Below are 17,476 nucleotides of genomic sequence, written 5' to 3' on the forward strand. Positions count from 1 at the left end.
TTCGTAAGGATGTCTTTGTGTGATTTGGAGATTATGAGAAAGCATTCGATCGGGTTCAACATCAAAGACTAATTGATATACTCAGAAAAACTGATGTTGACGAGAAGGATATACGGTTCATTGAGAGTTGGTACTGGCGTAAATCAGCACATATGGCATCAAACGATATCAACACTGAGGATATTCAAATACTCAGGGAAGTAAGACAGGGGTGCATTCTCTCACTAATGTTATTCAATCTTTACCCCGAAAACATCTTTAACGAAGCCTTGGAAAATGAACCAATGGGAATAAAAGTAAACGGAGTCTACATAAATAACATTAGGTACGCCGATGATGCAGTATTACTCGAAAATAGCATCGTAGAACTGCAAAAAATATTAGATCATGTGAATCGGGTTAGTAAAATCTACGGCAACCATAAAAAGACGAAATACATGATTGTAAGTAGAGACAACGTAAGATACGATGGCGCTGTGATAGACAATTGAAAGAGTAGCGCGGCATAAATACTTAGGATGTTGGCTGCATGAGAGCTGGGATCCCGACAAGGAAATTAAATGCCTAATTGAAATGGCCCGCGATGCATTTTACAAGTATAAGAAAGTACTCACTTGCCGCGATATAAGTCTAAATCTAAGCAGCGATACGTTAGGTGCTTTGTGTGGTCGGTGTTGCTGTATGGGATGGAAGAAGTCCTTCAAAGAATGAAAAAGGAAAGGGAGCTGCTTACATCAATAAAAAGAATAAAAGCCAGTTACTTTGGAGATGTAATTCGAAACCAAAAATATCAGCTAGGTAGAAAACAGATGTCCTGGCTAAGAAACATATGGGAATGGACAGGCCTAAAAACAATAGAGGAACTGGTGCACACCGCAGCAGACACAGCAGGATACGCCCATGTGATCGCCAACATCCAGTAATGGATAGGCATTCTAAGAAGAAGAATTAAACAGTATATAAGTATAAACTAGTTTCAGTTAAGCTTTGAAGAAGCCAAAAAAAATGATTGGCGAAAAGTCAGCAAGTCCGATTCATCAACAACCGACGCACATTATCCGCAGGAGGAATCCAGAAGATTTGTAAATATTAATGCAGTAGTCTATGGAAGTATCTTTGAAAAATTAAAAAAAAAACTATAGTTCAGCTCACCACTCCAAACATGATGACTAAAATTTACAAACTAAATTGAATTGTAAAAAGCAGTTTTTTTTTTAAATATCTCTATAAATTTTTATTGATTTTGTCTTAGAATAAACGATATCTCAATTATCTGCTAATCTGTGTAATTACAATCATGTATATCATCATCATAATGAATTTATCCGAGCTGTACGATAAAACTTTTGAGTTGTAGATAATATTAATGACCCCTATCATTGCTCATTAAAATTTATGTTCACATTACTCTCTCGCTTTGAAAAGCTAGGAATGGTGTAACAATATTATAACTTACCTTAAGGTAACCTAACACGGATACCAAAATGACGAAAACGATGAATCCCATACAACAACCAATGATTAAACCTAGCCTTCGAGTAAGTATCGACTGAATTCCAACAGAATGATCAGGAAGCATTGCCGAATCTGGTGCACCCAAAGTGATAACCTAAAATATTTACGTAACATTAGCAAATTTGGGTGGTAGTTTTACCTATACGATCTTTTGTTAATCCTAAATTAGGTTGTAAACAGTGATTTTATAAAAATGTTATTTCTGGTTATATTTCGTTTATCTTTTCTGTTAATTTATATCCACAAAACGTATAGTTAACACAGAAGTTAGTTTGGGTTAGTTAGTCTTCATAGTCTTCAACCGAAGCATGTTTTTATGGATTTGAGGATAACACGCTACTTTAAATTTGCTAACATTTCGCAATACATTATTTATTCTTCGAGACTTGATAACAAAATTATACTACTTGCATTTAGACATGAAACTGTTACAAAAGTAGAAGAAAAATTGAACACTGAAAAATTGAAATTTGCGCATAAATATTCACCCATATTCGGCGACTAAAAATAGTAACAAAATATATATAAATAAACGAAAATTATATAGCCAAAAACGGACAAATATGTGTTTGTACTTGCAATAAAAAAAGTCACATTTGCGATCTTAATGGGTATTTATTTTTTAAGAAGTGCTGCCAGTGCTGGTATATATTTTTAATTTTGGTAAAATTTACTATTGTATTGTATGCTAATGGTAATGTTTCCAGATTTATTATTAAGCTTCGCAACACCGCTTTTGACGCGTAAAAGTCCCGAAACATATTGGCACTTTTGGAGATAATTAAGGGTTTCTGTACTTGAGCGTACATGACAGTCTAAAACCTGTGTTTGCCTTGTGTCATTTTAAAAAATTGTGACACAGAAAGTTATTAGGTATCTAATCAGATTTTTTTTTATATAATAGACCAGGAATTATGAGATATGTTTTTGTACTAGATTTTCATAGACGCAACTGTACAAATTTCAATAGTCCATAAAAAGACTTGTCATAAAAGTTTTGCTTGTTTATTGCCCTAAATAATAAGATTATACTTGCGAAATTCTTAATACTCAAAGTACTCAAATATCAATATCTCATCTTCGTTTTTACCCCTTTTCTCTAAAATATTTACGATTATCTTTTTGTAATATTGTTTTTGTAATTACATATACATTATCATAATTCAAGGTTAAAATTAGACCTGTTTTATGTTTTTCTTCAATAATACACATTGTTCGTGTTGTTAAAATAAGTTTTAATAACTGTCACTGAAAAATAAATGAATTACGTAAAAATGTGAACAAGTAAGAAACTAAATTAAAAATGTTCTAACGTCATTCTAAAAAAAAATATTAATCAGCATTTAATTTAGGTACGACTTTTCGACCACACTGTATATTTTTACGTGTAGCGGAATAATAGTGTAAAGTACTGTATTATCATTAAAGTTTATACTTTTCTTAAATAAATTCATTATTCATCATTTTTAGATATTTTTTTAAGATAAATAATATTGGCGAGCATTTTGATCAAATTCGCCTGTGTGCGGTGGCTGTGTATCTAACAATAAATCTACAACATTTTGGTTCGAAGTTGTATTGACAAACAGAGAAACGAACTTTTCCTCGTCCACATTGTCCTCGTCCACAAGCTCCTCCTCCAATTGAAACATGCAACTGTCTCTAATCTAGAATAAGCTACGAACGACCATTCCTCCAAAACTAGCGCTTAACAAGATCTAAAGGCGCCGCACCTCTCGAAACTACAAGGACCAGTTTTCTCCGGATAGAAATGACTCCGTTTCTCTCAAAAATAATCAATAAAGTGCAACAGAAGAGTCAGTCGAGGCCTAAATATTTTGACATTGAAACTTTGGCGAGAGAGCTTCCAAGACAAAGTTGAGCAGATTAGCCAGATTAGGCAACAACACAATTCCAATTTACAATTGCGTGTGTAGAGTACCTTCTAAAGTGAAAGCACCACTGCATATATCATCGATGTAAAAGTCAGATTCCAGGGCTTTACAAGCTTCAGGTACATTGAAGTGAGGATCAGATAACTTAATATTCCGACATGGAGGTACAGCTTATTTAGAAATGTATCTTCAAGGCATAGCAGATGAAATCTTATCAACCACGACAAAATTCACCTCTTGAATAGATGATCAAACTAAGCGAGTTATTGTACCAATCGGTCTTGTGGATAGATCTCCGATGCCATAAATGGAGAAATCTGAATGCATGGACTTAACACGCAGAATATTAAGACATCTTTCAGTGACAAGACTATCCTATACCTTTATTAAAGCAGTTGATACAAGCACAGTTGAACTAATATTTTTCGATGTTACGATGGAGGCTCGCGCACAAGACCAACGGTTGGAACCAAATTGCTGTGCAACCTTGAAATGTGATAAGCTTGGCAAATACTGCGCTTGGATTTTAACTGACAATTCGATGACAAATAGAATGAACTCAAACACACGAGAGGTCATTTTTTTATGAATGCTAGACAATCTACCAGGAGGGTTGTTCGACGAAGAAAGAGGACAAGCGCTCGCTTCGCTTGAATTGCAGAAGCATGCAGAATGGAATTTCGAAGAGAAAGAATGTTTATTTTGGTTCTTAGTATTGTTGGCATGCTTTATAAGTGAATGACTACAAAATATGTTAGATAAGCTAGCGATGGAAATCGTTTCCAGACGATACATTGGTTCTTCATAAATGATTTTAAATTAAAAGAGCTTTCAATGTTTCCGATCTAATAAATTTTTTTGTGAGTCAGGAAAATCTGGTCTAACTTCACAATTTCATGATAGTAGGCTAATAAACTAGGGTTATTGTATCTATTTTGGGAATTGATCTGACAATGGAAAAAGGATTTTTCGACAAATAAGTGGGCAGAATTTGATATTTATTATGATAAAGACACGGTGTAGTCGAAACAATTGTCATGTCAAAATATATAATTTCGTGAAAATCTGAACTTTTAGTTCTTATTAGTTTGATAAATGGATTTTCATCAAGTAAAAGCCTCAGTTCAATAATCGGGTGGCTGCAATCCACTTACGCAGAGTTTTCTTCGTCTCGCCTGGTGTTGCAACACTCTTCATGTGTAGTGGTGGCGAAAAAAATGAATATCGGCTTCGTCGAAATACATAAGCAAACTGCAGGCCACTTAAAATCGCGAATATCAAGAAAAAGTTAACCCAAAAAACAGCATTTGTAGCGATTGTTTATTACTACTGTTATTTTATACTTTTTTAAATGGTTCAGAAAATGTTTTAAGACTCAAAACGATATTAATAAAAATCCTAACAAATTTCAGTATTATCAGTAGAAATAAAAGCTCTGAACGTACTAGTTACTTAAGCAGTATCCCGGAAAGTGATACGAAGGTACTTTATAAGGCGGAGTACTTAATTTGACGAAAACCGTAACGATTTAAATCGTTATATGCCAATGTGTGAAATTTTAATGACTAACTTTTATAACTCTAGTAATTCCAACGATTTTGCAAAAATTGTCGTAAACATTCAAAATGAATGAATTATGAGCAGCATTAACGAAGAACTTTGCAGATGAAAGGGATGAAACTTGTCTGAATCGTGACCTTGTCAATGATTAATATTCATTGCCAAACAATAATGATCTCCTGGATAAACTTGGTAAAGGTACTTCACAACCTTAGATCTCGCTTTCGGGTTTTATCAGAAATCAAAATTATTATATTCTTAAATTAACGAAAAAATAGTTGAAAATGTAATATTGCTGCAATTACATTTCTGTCAGTAAAACAAAACTATCCATTGCAAGACCCACAGTGAATAATTTCTTTTACTTATTTATATTTTGTGGCTGGTTGTCTATATTTTTTTAAGTGTTTTTTCTTCCAACAGGATACTTTTTTTTTGCTTTTTTTGTAACAGTTTCAAGCATAATTTCAGAAATAAAGATTCTGCAACCCGTAAAAAATCGTTCGCTTGAGGCTAGTTTCGTTAAATCATCATACTTTTGCATTATCCTGAAAGCCGTCTTCTTAAACACAGGCTTTATAGAGTGCTAGTATTTTAAAATAGTGTGTATAAAAATTTCACATACCTCCGCGCATTTACTCGTTGCAGAATCCACAAGAAAAGGCACCACACCGTGGTCAAAAGTTTCTAAACCATCATGCCGTGTGAAGAGTGAATCGTTGTGAGTGGTGGGTTTTCTACTCGCAATTCTTGACTCAGCTGTGGCACGTCTTCTCGCCGATGCCCAGTTACCCAAAGCCAGCACGCAAACTACATATTTGGTGCCAGGATATAAAGGAGAAAGTTTTAACGAGCGCGCGGAACGATCCAGCAATTTTCCACGCACCTGCAAAGAATGAGATAAATAGTTGTCAATAACAGAAATGATTGAGATACAAATCTGCTATAGCTTGTTGCTTAATGCGAGAGAACAATAAAATGTAAATTTGCAGGGATCAGTAAATAGGGTCGACAACTTAAAAGTTCTATAGTAAAGTTCACATAAATTCAGTTTAGAAGGCCTACACACCTCGAACCGTTCGTAAGTTATCTTCGCAATTACAATAGTAAAATACAATAATGATTGTTTCGTTTTCTTTTGTTTTGTTTACATTCTATAATTTGTGTCTACTTTTGAAAAATTATTTGGTCCTTGCCGCGAAGCGAGTTATACGAAAAGTCTTTTGATTTTGATGATCACAAGCTAAACTCTTTTTTCAAGTAGGAATTTATTTTTGCAGCCCTTTTTCGATAAGATCTATGTGCGCTTATTCTTATGTTGCGCTGCATTTATAATACATTAGAGTACTTTTTGGCTGCCTTGCCTTGCCTTGTGTTTCATTCATATTCACTCTAATTGCGGGACGAATTTTGTCGGAGCGGCAATCAAAATGAATAAGAACTAAAAGTTCAGATTTTCAAGAAATTATATATTTTGACATGACAATTGTTTCGACAACACCCTGTCTTTATCAAATGTAATATTTACAAACTACCTGCTACTATATATACCGAAAAATGACCATAAAACTTTAATTAATGTTATTGTGAGAATTTAAGTTCAATAAATTTAAATCTAATAGATCGTTAAGTAATACATTTCAATGTCTCATTTTGTGAATCTTGATGGCTTCCAATAAATTTAATTTTCCACTTTTTGTAGCTGTATGTGAAATATGAAAATTATCGTCAACAATGTGTATTCTGGTAGTGTAATTAGAATCTAGACCAGGCATGGCCAACAGTTTTTTGTCACGGGCCGGATTGAAAAAAAAAACTTTTTTCGCTGGCCAGGCGTAAAAAAAACAAAAATTTTAATCAAAAAATGAACAAAATTTTATTATGAAAATATAAATAATGTAACAAATACCTATATATAATATATAATAATTATAAAATTAATATTCTAATAAAAAATACAAAAATTTTAAACAAAAAATGAACAAATGCTCGCGCTCCGAAAACATTGTGTTCGAAGTGTTTTCGGAGCGCGAGCATTGAAGATGCCAAGTGAGATTTTGGCGAAACGTCTATATCTATATATATATATATATATATATATATATATATATATATATATATATATATATATATATATATATATATATATATATATATATATATATATATATATATATATATATATATATATATATATATATACTTCTATGTATGAATAATTATAAATCATAGCTAACTTACAGCAAATATCTATATAGAATAATACAAAATAAACATTTTAATAATAACGAATAGACTATAATAATTAATGAGAAATTCGAGGCGGTTTGCCTCGTTTATAATCTTTTTAATGTCAGGTTTAATTTCTGTGGTGGTTAATCTTAATACTGCCTCCAAATGTAAATCATTTAATCTCGATCTTGTAGGACTTTTATTGTGATTCATTAAAGAAAATGTCTGTTCACAAATATAAGTTGAACTAAATAATACTAAATATTTTTTGGCAAGATTTTTTAGATTTACATATTTTTTACTATCCAATTGCTTATAAAAATTACACAAATTATCTTCCTCTTCTCGATATTTATCATGCAATAATTGATCACACTGTAATGCAATTAATTCTAATTGAATATCTGGAGAAGCTTCTTCAATATTTGCAGTAAATGGATTTCTAACAATCGACAGTATTTTATCTATTCTGTTAAAACATTCGAATCTGTTTTCAAAATCAAGTCGTAATGCCAGAATATTTTCAGTATACATTTGAGCTTTTTCTTTTAAAATTATTGCGGAAATGGTCTTTAAGGATGGGAAATGATCAAATTTGCTTTCAGCAAGATTTGTGGAAAAAAGTAGAAGTTTCATTTTAAAAGCTTTTAATTTCTGCATTAAATCATAAGCAAATAATTTTTTTCCTTGTAAACTTGTGTTGAATTCGTTTAAATATGTGCGGATGTCTAGAGAGAAAGCCAAATCACCAAGCCAATCTGGATCCGTTAATTCAGGAAACTCCTCATTTTCTTTGAGCACTAAAAAAAATCGTATTTCCTCTTGAAGCTCCCACACACGCTTTAATACCTTTCCCAAGCTCAACCAACGGATTTTATTGTAGTATATTACATCGGAATATGTGGTATTAAGTTCTTCAAGGAAATCAATGAATTGCCTATGATTTAATCCTTTGGCTCTTAAGATATTTACTCATTTTACAAGTATTTTGGTAACATGATCGATTTTTAAAACATTTTTACATAGGACATGTTGATGAATAATGCAGTGTATCGGTATAATTTTATGATTGGGATCGATTTCGAAAATTTTATCTTCAATGCGTTTAATTACTCCAATATTTTTTCCTGTCATGTTTGGTGCTCCATCTGTTGTAACATTCACTAATTTTTTCCAGTCAATATGGTACTTTAAAAAACACTTTTCAATTTCCTGGAACAGATCTTCGCCCGTTGTTGTATCTTTCATTGGAGAACAATTTCTAAAACTTCTTCCAAGATTTTAAAATCATCATTTATAGCTCTGATAAAAATTAACAATTGTATCTTTTACATCGCAACTTTCGTCCAGAGCTATTGCATAAAAATTGGCTGACTCTATATTATATAATAATTGGTTAGTTATATCCACATTTAAATCTTCTACTCTTCTGGCAATAGTTTGCCTGGATAGGCTTATATTTTCGAATTTATTTTTAAGTTCTGGACATAACATGTTACAAACCTCCAACATGCATTTCTTTAAAAATTCTCCTTCAGAAAAAGGTTTTCCGCATTCAGCAATACGTTTAGCTATTAAAAAACTTGCTTCCGTCACCGAATCTTGCAAGCGATTTTGTTTTACAAATATATTTTTTTGACGAGACAATTATGTGGCCAAATCTTCGAAATGTTTTTTTCGGTCTTCTTCGTTTAAATTGTTTGCATAATTCTCATGTTTCGTTTCAAAATGTCTTTTTAAATTGTATTCTTTAAAAACTGCCACACTAGAGTTACAGATGAGACACACAGCTTTCTCTTGAACTACCGTAAAAAAATATTTCCATTTCCAATCATCATTAAAATTTCGACACTCTGTATCAACCTTTCGTTTTTTAGAAGCCATCCTAGGGATGAAAATATTTCTTAATATAAAAATTTTTTTATAAACAGAAATTACGTAACATACCGGCTACTGGAGATATTTTAAGATATTTATAACCCTAGTGGGGGGACGCGCAGTCGGTGGACCTTTTTTCTAGTAGAAATAAGGCTTACCCCGGGCCGCGCACGCGTCTGCCAGGGTTACGCCAAGTGTCTGCCAGGGAAACACGAACTTCCAAGCGACCAAGCTATTACTAACAAGTTTGCTACTTACGGAAAGCATTGAATGAACTGGCGTACTGTTCGACTTCAAATACATAGATTATAGAGTTTTTAGTGTGTTTACAGATAACAAATAAGCACGAAAAGTTTAATTCATATGAAAAACCAGAAATATTTTTAATTTACTTGATTAATACTATATAAGTGTCAGGCAAACGTAAATACTGAAAAATTACTCGCGGGCCGCATAAATTCATTACGCGGGCCGGATGTGGCCCGCGGGCCGTATGTTGGCCATGTGTGATCTAGACTATTATTTTTAAACGCTCTTTTATGTTCGTTAATGCGTTTCTTGAAGGATCTACCTGTTTGTCCAACATAAATTTTAGGACAAGATCCACATTTCAACCTGTAAACATTTTTGGGATTTTGGACATTTTTATTGTTTTTTAAATATTTTCCTGTTGTGTTGTTAGTTCTGAAAGCTTTTGAGAAAGTTCTTAAACCACATTTTGACAAATGTTTTCAAACTTTTTGACTAGGTTCTCCTATGTATGTAATTGTTTTAAATTGTTCGTGTTCTATATTAGGTTTCGGATAAATAGAGTTTACTGTTGTCTGTATTTGTTTTTTCTTTATAATTTTATTTATAATGGATGGATTGTAGCCGTTGTTCAGTGCAATTTGTTTAATGATATTAAGTTCATGTTGTAATTTTCTGTTGAGAGTGGCGTATTAAGAAGTCTGTGTATAAAAGAGTTAAATGCAGCCATTTTGTGTGTATAAGGGTGATTTGAGCTGTTATGTATGACTGCGTCCGTGTGTGAAGGTTTATGATATATTGAAAAATCTAATTTCGTTTGCGCTTTTGTAATAGTTAAGTCTAAAAAATTAATAGAGTTATCCTGTTCAATCTCGATAGTGAATTTTATACGAATATGTAATGAATTAATGTAATTTAAAAAAGAATTCAATTGTCTGTCCGTTCCAACGAAGCAAGCAAAAACATCATCCGCGTATCTATACCACCATAAAAAACTTTTACTTAAAAGATGTTCTAGTATGATATTTTCCAAATTATCCATAAAAATCTCGGCTAACAAGGGACTAAGTGGGTTATAATCAAACCTTCTTTAGAGATATAAATCTGTCTATTAAGTTCAAAATAATGTTGGTCTAAGGGTATTATTAAGCAATCTAATAAATCTTGTTTCACCAATGGGTTAACCTGTTTCCGAGTTAGGATGAAATCTACTAAATCCATCACATCCATAGGTGGAATACTGGGAAATAAGTTTTGTACTTCAAAAGACAATAGTGTTGCGTTAGAAGGGATTTTGATATCTTTAACTTTTGTTGATTAATTCAAAAGAATATTTTATTGCAAATTTTGGTTTAAAATCTGTGTGAAACTTTAAAATATTTACTAATTTTGTAGAGAGTTTAACTACTGGAACTATTACATAAGACACGACTACTACTACTACTACTGTCTAATGGACAAATCTTGTTTATGTAATTTAACTAAAGAATATAATTACGGCGGTTGTGATTCCTAATTGTTAAAAAATATTTGTCTTTATCACAAAATAGTGTGGACTTAGTAATTACTGTGTAAACTTACTTTTTTAACTGAAACGTCACTCATTTATGTCGAGCGGGACGAGTTAAACTGTGAGTATCATTTATAAACTCAATCGTATTCAAGACTTTTTAAATGCATGACGTTTTGTGTGTATCATTATTTTTGGAAGCTAAGATAAAGTCGGTTTATCTGTCCAGTTTTATTTTGCCTTTGAATATGCCACATTTAGTGCAATCGGAAAACAGAGAATTCTTGACTCAAGGTACTGCGGAAAAATATATTGAGCTATAGCGGACATTAGTGGTAGATCTCAAAGTGTTGTGAACATTTTTTTAAAAGTTTGGAATCGGAATTATGGTAAAAAAAATGTTCGGGACGTCCTCGTCGGTTTTCCTCAATCGCAATACGTGCAGTTTTAAGAGAGTTATCAGCTACCGGGACATCATCGACAGCACTGTTGAGCAGATATAATCTAAATTGTGATCCAAGATTAGTGGAAAAGTGGGCAGCTGAATCAAAACATTTCAAATATCAAAAATGTCTTAGTAAACCAGTATTGAAAACACACCATAAATTGAATCGACTTAAATTTGCAGAAAAATACGTAACAATAGATGTCTTTTGGCACCATGTCAGTGATGAAAAGAAATTCAACCTTGATGGTCGTGATGGATTTAAATACTATGGCATGATTTGAGATTTGATAGAATAATTATGTAACGAAAAATTAAAGAAGGTTCAGTTATGGTCTGGTTATGAAGCAATGTTACGTGATTCCCTTCTTCCAGCGAACTATATTTCTTCAACAGGACAAGGCACGTAGCTGCAACTACAAAACAGTGGTTTCAAGACCTCGGTATAAAATTATTAGAATCGCCAGCCGTTAATCCAGATCAAAATCCGATTGAGAACGTCTGGGGGATATTAAAAAGGAAATTGTATGAGCAAGAAGAGCCAAAAATAAATAATATCAATGAACTCAAACAAAGACTGCCATCAATATGGGCCAAAACTCCAACTAATACATATAAGGAGTTAATTATTAGACTAAAAGACTAATAGAAGTTATAAAAAAAAGGTAACATAAATGCAGAAAAGCTCAAGCAATTTCTCGTCGAAAATTTTTAACACGATTTGGCAGACAGGAGAATGGACAACCGACTGGTGTACTCTACTCTCATACCGTTGCATAAAAAAGAATCTAGAAAAAAATGTATTAATTATTGCAATCTTTCTCATCTAAGCAAGGTCATACTCAGAATCCTGTTGCAGAAACTTAGAAGCTTCTTAGACTGGCAAATATCATAATATAACATTAATTAATGTGGATGGGACGACCTCTGAACCTTTTAACTTTTAGCGTGGTCTACGATAGAGTTGTATTTTACCACAGTTTTTGGTTAACGTATATGGAGAATATATCATACGGAAAACCTCGGACGGTTGTGAAGGAGGAGTCCTTCACTACGCTGATAACTCCACACTTATTAGAGAGAGTGAGCTTGAAGTTTGGTCTTCAATTGAACCTTTCAAAAACGAAAATTATGCTGATAAATTGCACTCACAGCATTGAAGCAATCAAGAACGTAGATCAAATAATTTATCTGGGTGCTCACATCAGCAAAATTGGCGGTTCAAGTCGAGAAATTAGGAGAAGAATAGCTGAAACGGAAACCAAACCAAAACCACAATTTGGAAAGATCGGCATGTAGCAACATTAACAAAATGCAAATTAGTCAACCCTCTCATTTTATCAATGGCGCTATATGCAGCCCAGGCCTGAGGCTTGAAAGCCACAGATATTGCCAAGTTAGATGAATTTGAGATGTGGATCTGGAGAAGATTAGCGAGCATCCCTGGGACAGCCCAATAGAACCAACATACCAACCAACAACATACTTGAAGAATTTAATATCCAAATTAGATTGTTAGCAAAATCAAAGAACAGATTCCTAAGTGTCTTGGACATGTCAGCAGGAGGAAAGGCGACAATCTTAAAAAACTTGTGGTCTAAGGCAAAGTAGAAGGAACACGAGCTAGAGTCTAGGTTCTCTAAAACGGTAGCTGGACCAGGTGAAGCAGTTTACATTAAAATCGTCCCAGGACAGCACTCCAGATAGAGATGAAGTCATAGCCAACAACACAACATGAGTTAAAAATAAGATTACGACATTCGAAACATGAAGTAAACCACTCAAGAAAGAGAGCGAGTTGTGCTACTCTTTCGAAAAACAAAGCCCTTTTGATATTTTTGGAAGCTTTGCATTATGAGATACCCCTCGTATCTTGGTTATTCTAAAGCCAATCGGAAAAGTAAAAAGTTCAACTGCTCTTGCTTATTTCAAACGGAACACCCTGTATATTATCACGTCTTGAGAATCTTTTTTTAAAACTTTGGAATCGGAATTATGGTAAAAAAAATGTTCGGGACGTCCTCGTCGGTTTTCCTCAATCGCAATACGTGCAGTTTTAAGAGAGTTATCAGCTACCGGGACATCATCGACAGCACTGTTGAGCAGATATAATCTAAATTGTGATCCAAGATTAGTGGAAAAGTGGGCAGCTGAATCAAAACATTTCAAATATCAAAAATGTCTTAGTAAACCAGTATTGAAAACACACCATAAATTGAATCGACTTAAATTTGCAGAAAAATACGTAACAATAGATGTCTTTTGGCACCATGTCAGTGATGAAAAGAAATTCAACCTTGATGGTCGTGATGGATTTAAATACTATGGCATGATTTGAGATTTGATAGAATAATTATGTAACGAAAAATTAAAGAAGGTTCAGTTATGGTCTGGTTATGAAGCAATGTTACGTGATTCCCTTCTTCCAGCGAACTATATTTCTTCAACAGGACAAGGCATGTAGCTGCAACTACAAAACAGTGGTTTCAAGACCTCGGTATAAAATTATTAGAATCGCCAGCCGTTAATCCAGATCAAAATCCGATTGAGAACGTCTGGGGGATATTAAAAAGGAAATTGTATGAGCAAGAAGAGCCAAAAATAAATAATATCAATGAACTCAAACAAAGACTGCCATCAATATGGGCCAAAACTCCAACTAATACATATAAGGAGTTAATTATTAGACTAAAAGACTAATAGAAGTTATAAAAAAAAGGTAACATAAATGCAGAAAAGCTCAAGCAATTTCTCGTCGAAAATTTTTAACACGATTTGGCAGACAGGAGAATGGACAACCGACTGGTGTACTCTACTCTCATACCGTTGCATAAAAAAGAATCTAGAAAAAAATGTATTAATTATTGCAATCTTTCTCATCTAAGCAAGGTCATACTCAGAATCCTGTTGCAGAAACTTAGAAGCTTCTTAGACTGGCAAATATCATAATATAACATTAATTAATGTGGATGGGACGACCTCTGAACCTTTTAACTTTTAGCGTGGTCTACGATAGAGTTGTATTTTACCACAGTTTTTGGTTAACGTATATGGAGAATATATCATACGGAAAACCTCGGACGGTTGTGAAGGAGGAGTCCTTCACTACGCTGATAACTCCACACTTATTAGAGAGAGTGAGCTTGAAGTTTGGTCTTCAATTGAACCTTTCAAAAACGAAAATTATGCTGATAAATTGCACTCACAGCATTGAAGCAATCAAGAACGTAGATCAAATAATTTATCTGGGTGCTCACATCAGCAAAATTGGCGGTTCAAGTCGAGAAATTAGGAGAAGAATAGCTGAAACGGAAACCAAACCAAAACCACAATTTGGAAAGATCGGCATGTAGCAACATTAACAAAATGCAAATTAGTCAACCCTCTCATTTTATCAATGGCGCTATATGCAGCCCAGGCCTGAGGCTTGAAAGCCACAGATATTGCCAAGTTAGATGAATTTGAGATGTGGATCTGGAGAAGATTAGCGAGCATCCCTGGGACAGCCCAATAGAACCAACATACCAACCAACAACATACTTGAAGAATTTAATATCCAAATTAGATTGTTAGCAAAATCAAAGAACAGATTCCTAAGTGTCTTGGACATGTCAGCAGGAGGAAAGGCGACAATCTTAAAAAACTTGTGGTCTAAGGCAAAGTAGAAGGAACACGAGCTAGAGTCTAGGTTCTCTAAAACGGTAGCTGGACCAGGTGAAGCAGTTTACATTAAAATCGTCCCAGGACAGCACTCCAGATAGAGATGAAGTCATAGCCAACAACACAACATGAGTTAAAAATAAGATTACGACATTCGAAACATGAAGTAAACCACTCAAGAAAGAGAGCGAGTTGTGCTACTCTTTCGAAAAACAAAGCCCTTTTGATATTTTTGGAAGCTTTGCATTATGAGATACCCCTCGTATCTTGGTTATTCTAAAGCCAATCGGAAAAGTAAAAAGTTCAACTGCTCTTGCTTATTTCAAACGGAACACCCTGTATATTATCACGTCTTGAGAATCTGTGTGAAATTCTAAATATATTTGCTGTATTACGCCTATATTTATATATTTATATATTTAACAGTTTCTCAAATATTGAACCTCATATTTGGCAAAACCTTAAAAAAGAATCCTAAGTTGACGTTTTTGTCATTTTTGTGTGTCTCCAAGGACTTATTTCTAACCTACACCTATTCCGAACCGAAATAATTTGGTTTTTTGATAGTGTCGTATTTAATTTTTCAAAGAAACTTCTACAGGCTTCTGTAACGCTTTGTACAAAACTTCTGGATTCCTCCTGCGTCGATTTTTGCTGAGTCGAACTTGCTGAGGTTTCGCCAATCATCCTGTTGGCTTCTTCAGAGCTTGACTGAAACTGTATTCAATATATATTTCCATATTTCTTCTATATATATTTCTATATTGTTTCAGGGGGCGGAGCTAAATGGTGGGCCTAAACACCGTCTCGGATGACTGGTTCGAATATTGGTGATAGATAAAGACCTGAGTCACGGTTAAGATTGTTAGGTGGTTTATAAATTTCTATAGACTCTCTAATTTTTCGTTGGTATAAGAATTGATTACATGTAAGAATTTTAGTGCAGATAAACTCATCAGCTGTTGCAGAACACAAGCACGAAACTGGGCATAAAATTTTATTCGATAAAACTAAAATTCTTGTATGTAATCAATTTTTCTACCAACGAAAAACCCGAGAGTCTATAGATATCTATAAGTAACCTAACAATCTTAACCGCCTTTCCTTCCCACCAAGGGAAGAGTGTAGAGAGGGCAGAGTTGGCCCCTGGGATGGACTTGTCTGGTAGACGGACGGTTCCAGAATGGGAGATTGGGCCGGAGCTGGAGCGTACTGCGAAACAACGGGATCGAGCTTGTCGGTCATTCTGATTCAGTCCTGCACCGTGTTCCAGGCGGAAATTTTCGCTATATTGATGGCGGCCAGAGAGGTGCTTCGGCTCAACCACGGAAGCAGGAGAGTATTCTTCTGCTCTGATAGTAATGCTGCACTTATGGCGTTAAAGTCAGTGCGCACGCCCTCCTAGTTAAAGTTAATAATAGTTAAAGTTAATAATGGAGTGTAAAGGGGTACTGAGGAAAGTGGCTTATGCGAGGAATGTCACGTTGGTCTGGGTCCCGGGTTACACCGGGGTAATGAGACAGCGGACGCCTTAGCCATGGAGGGGTCCTCGCATAGGCATATAGGACCAGAGCCCCGCTTGGGGATCGCCAGGTGCGTGAAGCGGGGAGCTCTTGAAGCCTGGGTGGGAGAACGGGCCATGGTGGGCTGGAGGGTTGCGCCGGGAATCAGGCAGGCGAGGCTTATGATGGATGGGCCCTCCCTCTCTTGGACCAGGGAGCTGTTTTGACTGACCAGAAGGGAGCGAGAGCAGTAACAGGGGCCTACACAGGATTTTGCAGGCTTAGGAGGCATCTTTGCTTCCTAGGTATTAGAGACGACCCGAAGTGCAGGTGATGCATGGAAGTTGAGGAGACCCCGTATCATCTGCTCACCGAGTGCACTGCATTGACATGGGCAAGATTGGGAGTCTTCGGAACGGCTCTGATCGCACCGGTATTGGTATTGGTATTGGTATTAAAGGGGGGCGTGAAGTTTTAACATAAAAGCAGCATTCAAAAATAAAATAATATTCTAGAATTTATAATTTATATCTTAGGTGGCTGTGTCGTCGTCACCAAAACACAAAATGATTGTTTTCATCGAATCTACGAAAAATTTCAACAAACATCCAGCCTAGCCAAAAAGAACATTTCGCATAATATTATATTCTAATACCTAATTATATCCTGTGTTGGTATTATTGGTATTGGTATTAAAGAGGGGGGCGTCCTTGCGGGCGTCCAAGCACTTAGGCCACCAGATGGGCCCGTTGTGCCCCCAGGCCGCTCTAGAGGGCGTCCAGAATGCCGCCCCTCCTGTAGAAGGTCAGCAACTTTTTTAGCGTTGAACGTTTTACTTATGCCAAAGAAAAATCTTAAATCCAAAATAAAACATGTAATAATAAAGCCTTGGAAATATTGCATGCTGTTTTTCAATTTTCTTTTTCAAAATTTCCTTTATGCTAATTTCAATTACAAAACTCTATTCGGTGCTGTACGTTGCGAAGGTGTAAGTTTTGAAGGAGATGAAATTTATATGGCATAAAATTTT

At 34.7% G+C, this 17,476-nt stretch overlaps 1 protein-coding gene across 5 annotated transcripts in view; it reads right to left on the reverse strand.

Moving 5' to 3' along the window:
- LOC132701219 (chaoptin-like) overlaps positions 1-17,476 on the reverse strand; it is a 701,991-nt gene that overhangs the window by 118,198 nt on the left and 566,317 nt on the right. For all 5 annotated transcript variants that reach the window (XM_060668992.1, XM_060668990.1, XM_060668991.1 and 2 more), the window contains 2 exons: positions 5,596-5,856; positions 1,457-1,609 (listed from right to left, as the gene is read on the reverse strand). In XM_060668992.1, coding sequence (XP_060524975.1) covers positions 1,457-1,609; positions 5,596-5,856 — 414 coding nt within the window. The remainder of the gene's footprint in view (positions 1-1,456; positions 1,610-5,595; positions 5,857-17,476) is intronic.

This window comes from Cylas formicarius, unplaced genomic scaffold, assembly GCF_029955315.1.
Source record: "Cylas formicarius isolate icCylForm1 unplaced genomic scaffold, icCylForm1.1 PGA_scaffold_4__25_contigs__length_36172078, whole genome shotgun sequence".
NCBI lineage: Eukaryota > Metazoa > Arthropoda > Insecta > Coleoptera > Brentidae > Cylas > Cylas formicarius.